This window comes from Paralichthys olivaceus, chromosome 11 (genome assembly GCF_024713975.1).
Source record: "Paralichthys olivaceus isolate ysfri-2021 chromosome 11, ASM2471397v2, whole genome shotgun sequence".
Taxonomy (NCBI): domain Eukaryota; kingdom Metazoa; phylum Chordata; class Actinopteri; order Pleuronectiformes; family Paralichthyidae; genus Paralichthys; species Paralichthys olivaceus.
In genome coordinates this window covers 25,862,634-25,876,472 of record NC_091103.1, presented here as the reverse complement: position 1 = coordinate 25,876,472, position 13,839 = coordinate 25,862,634, and the positions used below count along the sequence as shown (strand labels likewise).

Here is a 13,839-nt window from a genome sequence, read left to right as displayed (position 1 = left end):
CTCCAACTTTGCCGATAATCTTTTGTCCTTGAACATTACAAGATTTTCAGTTTTATTTTCACAGGCAATTTATAACTTGGTTTGGCGCATCAGAGTCATCTGGCACTAAATAAGGGAAGACACATGATGGATCAGATTTTTCTAACAAAAAGTAATTTTCAAAGAACTAAAACAAAAAAGAAATTCAACTGATAAGGCTGACAGGAACTGAATTCCAGACCAAAACAAGATCAAATTAATGCTACAGAAATCAAAACTCATCTGAATGGCAGGATGAGCATGGCTATTATTATATGAGGCAGTGGCCAGCTACCTCTACTTCACTGATGGCCCCCAGCTCCAGCCAAAGCAGGATCTTGCAACACAAGACACACAAGCAAGTATACCTAGGCAAGATGCTGAACCCCAAATTGCCCTTCATTGAAAAAAAAACTGTATGAATATGTGTGTGAATGGGTGAATTGCAAACTGTATTGTAAAGTGCTTTGAGTGATCATCAAGACTAGAAAGGTGCTATATAAATACAAACCATTCACAAGCTCTCACATCACAGTGTGAATTCAATTTACTTGAACCCCCAATGCATACAGATATGCCAAAACAGCAGGGGTGCTGAAGGTGTTTATCACATGACTTAGTGAATGATTGGAGCATAATTGTATAATAAATTAGCCTGTCCAGGAGTTCCTGGAGTTGTATTCACATTTATTTTCACAGAGACCCCTCCATCGGCAAAGAGATGAGTAGATAATGAGTGAATTTTCTTTTTGCGTTGAACTATCCATTTAAGTGATGATACAAAAACCTAAACTCTGAATGTTGTCCATTAGAAAGAATTGTACCACCTTGTGTGATGTCTCTCCCCACTCTGCAGTGAGTAAAACACATCTGAACAAGCCACAACATTTTTATTCTTTCACAGAATTCCCCAAGCGGTCGACAGGTAACAAATGCATGGACTACTTTTTCAGCATTCTTTGAGACGAGATGTTTCTCATTTTCATATTTTGTAGGTGGAAGAAGGCTGTCCCAGAGGCTTGTTTTCATGTAACTCCAAGGTTCCCCACAGTAAAGCTGGGGGCCAGGCTTAAGCCATGCAAGATAACTGGGTTCAGACCTCTTTATATACAGTCTATGGTTCAGACAATGTTTCTCTGAGACATTTAAGTACTTCTCTTTTGTTTGCCGTAAACCATATTATATTGTATGGCATCAAGATGTAATTATCTGTAGAAATGTCAGTCTGTGAATGTAACAAATGGTTTCATTTGAGGTTTAATTGATGGGTGCAGAATGGCCCTGAAACACGATATTTCCTTTGATTACTATCCTACCTCATTACCTCTACCTTCACTGTGGCTCTTCATATTGTAGGCATGGACAAGGCTATTCTTAATTCTTGGTTATTTACCCAAATTTGTAAAAGACTATGGTTTATCTTTTCTACTTTGTATTTGTATTTTGGTTTTCTTACATGATGCCCATGGGTGATCATGACCATCTCATTGCTGAATATTAGTTGTGAAAACTTATTGTTGTTTCTATCTTGGCATAGAAATTGTGTTATCTCCCTGCTAAAATTTGTAGAATCAACAAAATGCATTCTGTCCACTTTACTGTTTGGATTGACTAAATGAAAATAATGAAGTTAATCTGGGTAACTTTACAGCTTTAACTGTAACTGGTGAGATAGTAGTAATATGTGTCAGTTGTGCTGCTGCTGCTGCTTAAATCATTTCAGCTTTAAATACCTCGAGGTCCACTTCAGTGACGACCTCACCTGGACATTAAACGCCACACAGCTAGTCATGAAGGCTCAACAGCGGCTGTACTTCCTGAGGAGGCTGAGGAAGTTTGGGATGACTCCTAAGATCCTCAGCAACTTCTACAGCTGCATCATTGAGAGCATATTGACCAGCTGCATCACCGTGTGGTACGACAGCACATTTACTATGGACCGCAAACGCCTGCAGAGAGTGGTGAAGACAGCAGAAAAAATCATCAAGAACTCACTCACATTTACCACCGCAGGCAGGGTTCACAGGAGAGCTGCCTCCATTATTAAACTATCTCCACTTGCAGTTTACATTTACATTGCATACATTTGCACTGCTCAGTTTTGCAAAATCCTCACCCTATTCACCTCATTACCCTTGTTTTCACCTTACTCTTAAACATGTTTCATATTCTTATTGTATTTGATGTCAATATTGTATTTGAATGTCAATTTTGGTCGGCTGGTTTTCCAGAAAGGACAGCACAAGAATTTCAATTCACAGGGGAACGTGTGTTCTCGTGTGTATTGGACAGTAAAAATTGTTGAATCTTGAATTGGCAAGAAAACATTCAGCCACTCAGCCCTTTATGGAATAGTTTGGACATGGCTACAGACAAATAACAAAGGCCGTGTCCAAGATGAAACACTAAAACACTTGACTTCTGCTAACGATAGTCTTTGGTTTCCACTGACTGCATTTCCATTGGATTTGCACTCAAAATCATTGATTTTTAATGGTTTGTGAGTGTAGGAATAATGGGGATTGTGACTTGATTAGGTGGGTGCAATGGTTTTTTCCTTCCACTAGATGGAGGTCATTGACCACGGATCACAACAGTTTTTCCAAGATTCAACATCTTGAATCAACTTTATCAGTGTTCAAGTCAAGTCAACTTTATGATCAATAATGCCATATGTGCAGGAAGTACAGAGAATTGAAATAGCTTTTCCCTCTTATCCCCAGTGCAAACAGCATTCAACATGAAATATAAAATATCAAAAATTGAAGTCATTCAAAGATATAAACAGGCAGTGGCAAATCTAGACCATATCAAGAGTATAAATATGGCAGATATGGCGGGATGAACAGAATGAATGGTATAAATATAAACAGAATTATCAGTTGAATATAAATATGGCAGTATGTACAGAATTACAGTACTAATATAAATGTGATGCTCTCCCAAAAAAATCCAGCACTACAAACCACCACCACCACGACTACAAATAACCTGAAACGTGCTCCTAACACTATTCTGGAGGAACGATTTGGGCCTCCACACTTGGTGAAACTTTCACTACTGACCATCCCATTCGCTTTTAATGGGGAGTGTTTTTCCCTGAATATCTCAGGGACCGAAGGTCATAGCTGCCGGGCACTGCCACCGACAGAAAGAGCACCCCTGAAAATGGGGGGGGTTTGCCAAACTAATAATAATATAGTAGTAATATGTGTCAGTTGTGCTGCTGCTGCTGCTTCAATCATTTCAGCTTTAAATACCTCGGGGTCCACTTCAGTGACGACCTCACCTGGACATTAAACGCCACACAGCTAGTCATGAAGGCTCAACAGCGGCTGTACTTCCTGAGGAGGCTGAGGAAGTTTGGGATGACTCCTAAGATCCTCAGCAACTTCTACAGCTGCATCATTGAGAGCATATTGACCAGCTGCATCACCGTGTGGTACGACAGCACATTTACTATGGACCGCAAATGCCTGCAGAGAGTGGTGAAGACAGCAGAAAAAATCATCAAGAACTCACTGCCCTCTCTGCAGAGCATTTACCACCGCAGGCAGGGTTCACAGGAGAGCTGCCTCCATTATTAAACTATGTCCATTTGTACTGTTTACATTTACATTGCATACATTTGCACTGCTCAGTTTTGCAAAATCCTCACCCTATTCACCTCATTACCCTTGTTTTCACCTTACTCTTAAACATGTTTCATATTCTTATTGTATTTGATGTCAATATTGTATTTGAATGTCAATTTTGGTCAGCTGGTTTTCCAGAAAGGACAGCACAAGAATTTCAATTCACAGGGGAACGTGTGTTCTGCTGTGTATTTGACAGTAAAAATTGTTGCATCTTGAATTGGCAAGAAAACATTCAGCCACTCGGCCCTTTGTGGAATAGTTTGGACATGGCTACAGACAAATAACAAAGGCAGTGTCCAAGATGAAACACTAAAACACTTGACTTCTGCTAACAATAGTCTTTGGTTTCCACTGACTGCATTTCCATTGGATTTGCACTCAAAATCATTGATTTTTAATGGTTTGTGAGTGTAGGAATAATGGGGATTGTGACTTGATTAGGTGGGTGCAATGGTTTTTTCCGTCCACTAGATGGAGGTCATTGAACACGGATCACAACAGTTCTTCCAAGATTCAACATCTTGAATCAACTTTATCAGTGTTCAAGTCAAGTCAACTTTATGATCAATAATGACATATGTGCAGGACATATAGAGAATTGAAATAGTGTTTCCCTCTTATCCCCGGTGCAAACAGCATTCAACTTGAAATATAAAATATCAAAAATAGAAGTCATTCAAAGATATAAACAGGCAGTGGCAAATCTAGATGATATCAAAGATTCGCAGTTTGGACCCCTGACCAGCTAGAGCTCTGACATTTTGCACACTGGATCTCCTCTCACCCCAGAAGGCTCCATATGTGTTATTAAAGCTCTGGGTGTTGCAGGTCAAGAGATCTAATTTTTTCCACCTACCTCCTACCTCAGTTCGAGCCCAAAACCACCCAGGGGCCCCAAGTTTTCAGTAGAGGTTCCCCCGGGGACCCAGGAAGCACAACTACATTCGGGTCGCCGTAGCCGGAAGTTGTTTTTATAGTGTAAAATACCTGAAAAAGGGAGTATTTGAGTGAACGATAAATGGACACATACCTTTCTCAGATCATGTGTATTATGACTCATTATCAGGGTAACCACCGACCGTAAATACAAATGCCACAATGTGTACAATTACTGCTGAATATCTACCGAACTGAAATATTACATACGTCAATAGACTATACTGAAATATTACTATAGACAATGTACATCCAGACAGACATTTAACATGTCTTATCTGTCACCTAGCACTTGCATTCATCAAACAACTTTGGATACCAGTAATAAAGTAAACATAAGCATGTAAGATAAACAAATACAGCATTTCACAAAATATTCTTTAACTCGGCTTACTTCTAATATACTGATAATATATTGCAACTCACAATTTAGAACAGTACACTCACTCAGTAACGCAAATATTTCTGAAAAAATAAATTTAAAATAGCCTGCTTGCAACAACACTAGTCACATAGTTTTTCCACAGCCACGGTGTACTACTATTCCACAGACGGCGCACAGTTAGCATTGCAGGAGATTAATGTGCCTTATGTTGACTTAATCGTCGTCATGTAATTATCAATATTACTTCACGCTACACGAACAGACCATATTACAAATAGTTTCCTGAGCACATATACACATTCACCTAACACACTGGTAAATATTAACCATTACTTTGAGGTACTGCTGTCAAAATGGAACTTCAAAAATTGGCTTAATTGATACCAAAGGTCACAAAGGTCACCTGGGCCCCTCTGCGGTTTTGGTGAAAATGGGTAATGCAGGCTCAAAGAGCCTCTCGTGACCAGTGGGTCAAATATGGGGCTCCTAGGCCCTTGGGAAGGCCCCGAAAGGGATCCTAATTTTCCCAAAAGCTCCAGAACCAAGAGGCTGCCAACCCAGTCACACTACCCAAGTTGGAAGCACCTTGTGAGGCATGCCTGCTGGACAATTGGTGGCACTTTTCCTAGATGTAAAATGCCTACAAGTTTCTGAGTCGTGTCTTTTTGGCCCCTGTTTAGGCCCCTGACCAGGTAGAGGGCTAAAATCCAAGAGACAACTCATGTAACATTGATAAGAAATTCACTCAAGCAGTGACTCCAAGTTACCAGATATAATGAAATTCCCTACTGACAGTCCTAACATATCACATTTACAGTGACTTGAGGTTACTCTGACCTTTAACTTCGAAGGGAATAAAATCGTTCATCTTTGAGTTGAAGTTACTGTTTTTACCAAGTTTGACGAGATTCCCATGAGCTGATCTTTAGATATCATTTTCAGGAAAAATATTAACATACTTTGTGAGAACACTGTGACATTTGGCCACCAAAATTGAATCCAATGTCATGCGAATGTTGGTGCCAAATGTGAAAGAATTCCCTCAAGGCATTTCGGATATATCGCATTTACAAGGCAAGAAGTGTGCTTTGTGAGGTCCTAGTGACCTTGCCATTTGATCTTTGACAACTGAATTCTATTCAAGTCATCATTGAGTCCAAGTGAATGTTTGTGCCACATGTAATGATATTTCCTTTGTATTCAAAACAATGCAAAGTCAAGTGAGCTTGACCTTTCGACCTTTGACTTATATAATGTAGTTGTTCATGAGATATCGCTTTCACATGAATGGGACAGACAGATGGATGGACAAGCTGAAAACATAATGCCTCTGGCCACACTGAAAGTGAAAATGGTAAAGAAATAAATATAGCAATACATGATAAATAATTTGTTCCCTGTTCTTTTAATTTACATGGATGATTTCTTGACAAAACAAGCCAACTCTATAAATGTGAACTGAGTGTCAGAAATTAACACGACATTCATAGCATCTGCAAACAATTTTCCCCCACAAATTTCTGTAACTTTCTGAGAATCTACTTCACAGTATATTGTAAAATATCATGCGTTTCAATACTCACATTATTGATGGAACCTCAGTGATGTCTACTGTCCCTGGCTCAGACACTCTCTCAAGCATCTACAGTACATGTCAAGACAGGTAATGGTAGAATTAAAATAACATTAGATATCTACAATTCATTTGAACTATTATAGTTTCAGAAATTCATTTTATTCCGAGTTCAGTCAGGAACTCTTTGTCATGATTTACCCATTTGTTGCAAATGGGGACACAGTTATGATTGGCGCTGAAGGCTCCATTCTTTGGATGTTCCCTGGTTAGCCGAGCAGCGTGCTGAGATAAAACAGGGAACATATGCAGAGCCCCCAGTGGGCGTAGCAGGCAAGGTACCTTTGTTTAAGATGATTTACCACAACCGTGTTTGGACTCGGTGCTGTGGTGGCAGTTTCTGTGAAACAAGCACAAAGTCAAACACTTCTTTCTTTAAGTTTAATTCAGCATCTGCAGATGGACTCATTGGTACACAATGAGTCTGAAAGACATGCACAAATAAGCAAAGAACATAGGAGAATCTGTGTTCTTATAAATCACAGCCCCCTCCCACTAAGCATGCAAAGGTATATATTACCCTTCTGTATTTTCACTCAGTGGAGGAGACATCCTGTCCTTTTGTTTACATGTTCTGTGGATGACTCCCCCCCCCTGTGAGATCCCAGTTGTTTGATCCCAATCAGAGATACGAGATACCATAAAGTTGTGGTTTCTCAAGGCCATAAAACTCAAGTTTCTTAAGCCATCACCGTAAACCTTAAAGTTGCCCTTTTAGATGAACAATTTGGTCAACCATTTGGTCAGTCCTCCACATACATGTCTGTTTATGCATTTATACACACACAAATGTAAAATTTCCATTACAGTGCTAAAAGTGTTATAGCTTAGCAGGGATCAGTGAGGATGAGGTTGTATTTAAAGGGACCGCTTTGGTGAGAGAATGGGCTGTGATTGGTGGGTGACTGACGAGCACCCATAAACCTATCGGTATAGCTGAGCACATGACTCCGTGTCCTGCATGAACTAACACAATGCTTCATTAATCACAATTCTAGTTTAGGATTTCCACAATGACATTCTAACTTTAAACTTAATTTAAGGTATCTTGAATTGAGGCAAATTAAAGCTGACCTTGAATTATGATCAGTCAGAATCAAATTGTCATATATCACAAATCATAAACTGGATTTATTTTCATAATTAATTATGGATACAATTCCAAGGTATGTTGCAGAAATCTGGAATGGATATCTATATCATTGAGCATTGTACAAGAAGACAAGTAAATTATTTTTAAATAAACAGCATGGAACATGGACATGTTACTACATGTTCTACTGAATAAGGGATCAGCCACATGCTATCCGTAATACAAACAGCCATCATCAGGGACATAGTCATCAGAGAGATCATAGTTAATGTTCATCCCAAGGTACTTGTAGTTCTTTACAAAGTCTATCACCTGCCCCTTGATGATAGTACTCAGAGTTTGAGGGCTGATGCCTAAAACTCATGTCCTTGGTTTTTGTCACATTTAGTAGTAAAAATGCAGTCACAGCAATACAGATTCACAATCCACAATGGGACCATGGCTGTTCTCATCCGCATGGAGGAGACTGACTGTCACAGAGTCATCAGCAAGTTTGAAAAGTAATCTGTTGTCATGCCAGCTGCGGCAGTCATCAGTATACACATTACAGAGTGAAAAGACACAGGAGAAGACCCTGTGGATGATGACAATGCCTCTTACGTGCATTTGTTTACCCTCACTTTCTGTGTTACTTGTCAGTTGCAGCTCGAGGCATCATGCATGTATCCAATATTATCTTTTCCAGGCACTATACTGGTACTGTAGTACCTACAAGTTATGCACGTTCCATTTTGCATGGGGACATTTAAAACAAACCAGTCTACAACATAGTAAAAATCACATGAAAATCAACTGCCCTCCTCATCTTTTCATATGTTTTTACTCCCCAATTTTTTAATGTGGATTTAGAATTTGATACTGAGCATAGCCGTGAAATTGGCTCCCCAATAGAAATGGTACAAGTTGTCAAATTAATGTTACCTACATAAATCCCCACAGATTTACAAAACATTCTCAGAACACAGTTTACATCAGAGTAAGGTATCACATTTTTTATTACTCACCTTATTGATGGAACCTCAACCATATTTACTGTCCCTGGCTCAGACTCTCTCTCAAGCATCTACAGTAGGTGTTTTCGTTCCCAAAACACAGTCTCTCTTGTGGTTTCAAGAGTCTGTAAGAGTAGAACATGAGGTAGAGCATTCAGCTACCAGGCAGACACCTTCTGTGCATTTAAGGTTAAACTTAAAACATTCCTTTCTGATAAAGCCTGGCTGGATCAGGTGAGTCCCCCCACACACACACACACACACTCATTTATTTATTTTAATAAATGTCAATAACTATGTTATTGACGTGTCTTTTTTCTCCCATGTCCCTCTCTCTGTTTCTCTCTCATTGCAGGTATCTCTGACTCCAGAACTGAAGGAGAACAACTATTATTATTATCATTATTATTATTAACAACAATACTTAATTAATTATTATATTAATTGTTGCTGCTATCATTAATAATCAATAACTTCTTTACACTGTTATCGTTTACATTTTAACTAGTCAGAGCTGCTACCTGATGTTGCTCAAGTGTTCTGGTCTCTCGCCTCCCCCTCCCCACTGTTTCTCTTCTCTCCCCATTTTTCTCTGCTCACCCCAACCAGTAGAGGCAGATGACCGTCCACATTGAACCTGGTTCTGCTAGAGGTTTCTCCCTGTATGTGAGGGAGTTTTTACTCTTCACAGTCACCAAAGTGCTTGCTCATTGTGGGAACTGTTAGGTTTCTCTATATTAAACAATATTTTAATGTCTTGACCTTCTATGTAAAGCTCCTTGAGATAATGTATATTATCATTTGGTGCTATACAAATAAAATTTAATTGAATTTGTAGCACCGGTATCACACCACTTACTGCGCCACTGGACCAGTTCTAGGTTCTAAGGCAGGGGTGGGGAACGTCCGGCCTCCGGGCCGTATACGGCCCGCGAGGCCATTTCAACTGGCCCGCAATGCAATACAATTTTTATATTTTATATCTTCATATATGCATACATGAATAAAAAAAAAAATCAGGAAAAAAAATATATCGCCCGTCATTAGTTTTCCGAGAGAGAGTCCTATGTCCGAGTCAACGTCAGGGTCAGTGAACACAGCATGTGATGTACGTACCACTGCATTGGGTCGGAGTGACTGACACATGACAAGTACCGACACAAACAAGTGATGCATCATGGCGACTGTCAAGAAAAGGAAGGTGGACGGAGAATGCCGCGTATTTCAGGAAAAATGGACAAATGACTTTTTCTTTGTTGAAGTGAAAGGCAAGCCAGTGTGCCTAGTTTGTGGCGAGGCGCTTGCGGTGATGAAAAAGGCCAATGTCGAGCGCCATTACAGCTCGAAACATGCTAAACTCGACGAGTTGAAAGGACAAATGCGTTTTGGATAAAATTAACGCTCTTCGTCGGAGTTTGGGTGCTCAACAGGCAGCTATCACACGGCCACAGACTGACAGAGAGAATATTACGCGTGCAAGTTTTGTGGTGAGTGAACTGATAGCCACGAAGCTGAAACCTCACGCTGAAGGAGAGTTCGTGAAGGAGTGCCTCGTAGCCGCCGCGGAGCTGCTAGCCCCCGACAACGTGAAATCATTTCAAAGCGTCAGTTTGTCCCGGAGAACCGTTTCAGAAAGGATTACTGATATGGCGCAAGATATTGAAAAAACACTCAAGAACACTGCAAGAGACTTCGAGTATTTTTCTCTGGCCTGTGACGAGACAACAGACAACAAAGGAGGAGTTGCTGTCTTTGCAAGCCATGCATGGCACTACTAAAGGTGAGGATTTGTTCAATCAAGTTATTGTGGCCATGAACAATTTTGAACTGCCATTTGAGAAGTTGAGCGGCATCGCCACTGACGGAGCTCCCGCAATGGTTGGCGCGCAAAAAGGATTGACTGCTTTAGTCAAAAAAGAAATGAGCCGACTGAGTCTGGATCCAAGTGATTTAGTTGTATGCCACTGTATCATACATCAAGAGAGTTTGTGTGCACATTCCCTGAAGCTTAACAATGTGATGACAACAGTTGTGTCCACCATAAACTTCATTAAAAGCAGAGGGCTGAACAACCGCCAGTTCAAGGAGTTACTCAGCGAGCTTGAGTCAGAGTATGGTGATCTGGTTTATCATTGTGAAGTGCGATGGCTGAGTCGTGCAAATATGCTCGCACGGTTTTATACACTGCGGGAAGAAGTCAGACGCTTCATGGAGATGAAGGGTGGACCTGTCATGGAGCTCAGTGATGGCAAGTTCCTCCGTGATCTGGCCTTCATGGTGGACATCAGCAAGCACCTGTCAGAGCTAAACATCAAGCTGCAAGGTCCCAACCAGCTCATCAGCTCTCTGCTTTCAAATGTGAAATCATTTGAAGTGAAGTTAAGGCTGTGGCAAGGACAGCTGGAAAGGGGAAACACTGTGCACTTTCCCACCCTACAAGAACAAAAGCCTGATGTTACGACTGAATATGCTGGTGAGTGTGCAAAACTCATCCAGGCATTTGATGAGAGGTTTCATGATGTGAAAAATATACAAAAGGAACTCGACGTGTTTGCGACACCATTTAATGTGCAACCGTCTGATGTGCCAGACAACCTCCAAATGGAAATAATTGATCTGCAAAACAACAACGAGCTCAAAGCCAAGTACCACAACCTTTCTCTGCTGGACTTTTACAAACTGTATGTTCGTGCTGAGGATTTTCCCATCCTGAGGAGACATGCCCTGAAGTTTGCATCTCTGTTTGGGACAACGTATCGCTGTGAACAGTTCTTTTCAAAACTGACTCTTGCAAAGACTCGCTTCCGCTCAAGACTGACTGACTCAAACTTGGAAAACCAGCTTCGAGTAGCATCATCATCACTGCCAGCTAATATCAGACGCCTTGCTAGAGAAAAACAGTTTCCAGCCATCACATTAGGTGAGTCTAGACATGCAGCAAACATGAGGCTTAGTAACGCAGCAGTTATAGACTTTTTTTGTCTTTTTTTTCATCTTTAGTTATGTGTTCATAATGGTATGGCCCTCTGAGGACTTTGGAAAAATTGAAATGGCCCTTGATGTGAAAAAGATTCCCCACCCCTGTTCTAAGGAGTGGGAAGCAAGACTAATCACACCAGAGACCGTTGCTCTAAGTACAAAAGGCCGGCAATTTACTGAATGCAAAACACACATATAAAATACAGTACACAAAACAAAACAAATACCCTGCAGGTTCCTAATACTAAGGCAAGTATAATTGAAAAGAGTATTTCACTTTTTCCTTTCGTAGCTAATCTAAGTTAAGTTAGACCAGTCTTTTTTCTCCTCAGTTCAATTTAGTCCGAAAAAAATAACAAATCAATCAGTTCAGTTCAAACTAGTTCCTGATACTCCTACCACTGAGTCACCGTACGCCGAAGATTTCCTCACTGGCGCGAAGGAGTAGATGAGTTGAAGGTGAAGGTCTGGGTCTGGCTCGCCATCTTGACTCCCGTCTGTGTGTGCACAGTCCTTGCTCCGACCCAGCTTCAAACTGAGCAAAAAACCTGACCTGTGTAACATGTCATAAACACAAATAATCTCTTTTTAAATCCTCAAATCACACAATTAAATGTTTCACAGTTTCTGAGTTGTAACATTACTGCTGCGGTGTTTTTTCGTCTCAAAATGGCAGCGGAGCGGTCTCTTTCAACTCACGGCTCCGTCTCCCACACAAACTACAGCGCATACCTTTCATTTATACAGCTTACACACACTTTTGTAACATTTACAGTCTTCATAAACCCAAAAAAATAACTGATAAACAGGTTATGACGGAGCATTTCCTTGTGAATAGCTACGTTTTTAGCATTAGCTTTCCGCTAAAAAGGTACAACGCAGCAAAATTGCAAGAAAATAAACACAAAACTCACCAAAACCGGTGTGACTTAGTTCTCATAAAATCCCCGTCAGTTCCCGACCAGGTAAGTTATATTTTTCAACTGCTAAATCAACTTTTTTCACTCTTTTTCTGCTTATTAATCGCAGCTCGTTTTTCTCCGTTTTTTCCTCTGCTCTCTCCCTATGGTCTCTGCTGCAGCATCACGCAGGCGCTGCGTTGAGTGTCACTAGTCCCTTAAAGGGGCAGGCATGAAATTTCTGTCAGCATACTTTTAATCTTAAATAGACATTAAATTATTGTTGTATGAACATTTCTAATTAACTTTGATGAATTGACTTACATAAAATGGATCACTAATTTTAAACTTATTTATGCAGCCTTTAAACTATTTATTCTTATTTATATCATATCTTGACATGGGTTACAAATTGAATAGGTGATGGGATAATAATAGTAATTCATTGAGCAGTAGTATCGCAATATATTCAGTAAACTGTACAAAAATTGATATTTATTAAAATAAATAAATGAGTGTGTGTGTGTGTGGGGGGGGTAGGATTAGGGGTTAGGGGTTGGGGTTAGGGTTAGGTAGGGGGATAATAGCCAAGCGTGTCGGCGTCCGGCTCGGTGGACACGTAATTTCCCGGGGTGCCAGAGACTCAGGACTTTGGCTACCTCCCCATTTTCAGGGGTGCTCTTTCCGTTGGTGGCAGTGGCCGGCAGCTACGACCTTCCGTCCCTGAGATATTCAGGGAAAAACACTCTCCATTATAAGCGAATGGGACGGTCAGTAGTGAATGATGCAGCAGTAGCAGCAGCACAACAGACCCATATTACTACTATATTATTATAAATATGATTATTATATAGTGTTATTATTATTACATACACACAGAGAGATCCAAAGTGTGTTGTTATTATTACATTATTACATACTAGATATTTTATATTTCATGTTGAATGCTGTTTGCACCGGGGATAAGAGGGAAAAGCTATTTCTATTCTCTGTATGTCCTGCACATATGGCATTATTGATCATAAAGTTGACTTGACTTGAACACTGATAAAGTTGATTCAAGATGTTGAAGCTTGAAAAAACTATTGTGATCAGTGGTCAATGACCTCCATCTGGTGGACGTAAAAAACCATTGCACCCACCTGATCAAGTCACAATCCCCATGATTCCCACACTCACAAAGCGTGTCCGCGTCCGGCTCTGCAGACATGCTATTTCCCGGGGTGCCAGAGACTCGGGACATTGGCTACCCCCACCCCCCCATTT

At 40.5% G+C, this 13,839-nt stretch overlaps 1 protein-coding gene, 1 long non-coding RNA gene and 1 pseudogene across 2 annotated transcripts; 1 reads left to right on the top strand and 2 right to left on the bottom strand.

Moving 5' to 3' along the window:
- The window catches only part of LOC138412106 (tissue factor-like), a 39,284-nt pseudogene extending 26,357 nt beyond the window's left edge, over positions 1-12,927 (bottom strand).
- On the bottom strand, positions 635-7,602 carry LOC138412083 (uncharacterized). The gene is made up of 3 exons (XR_011244590.1): positions 6,893-7,602; positions 6,561-6,619; positions 635-4,643 (listed from the first exon to the last, which is right to left on the bottom strand). It is a non-coding gene; the product is annotated as an uncharacterized lncRNA (long non-coding RNA).
- Positions 9,332-12,067, top strand: LOC138412105 (general transcription factor II-I repeat domain-containing protein 2A-like). The gene has a single exon (XM_069534946.1). It carries the CDS (start codon positions 10,457-10,459, stop codon positions 11,693-11,695), a length of 1,239 nt encoding a protein of 412 aa, XP_069391047.1. The 5' UTR covers positions 9,332-10,456; the 3' UTR covers positions 11,696-12,067.
- Positions 12,928-13,839: the final 912 nt, after the last annotated feature.

Coding starts and splice junctions, on each gene's coding strand:
- LOC138412105 (XM_069534946.1), top strand. CDS start 10,457: ATGCATGGCACTACTAAAGGTGAGGATTTGTTCAATCAAGTTATTGTG.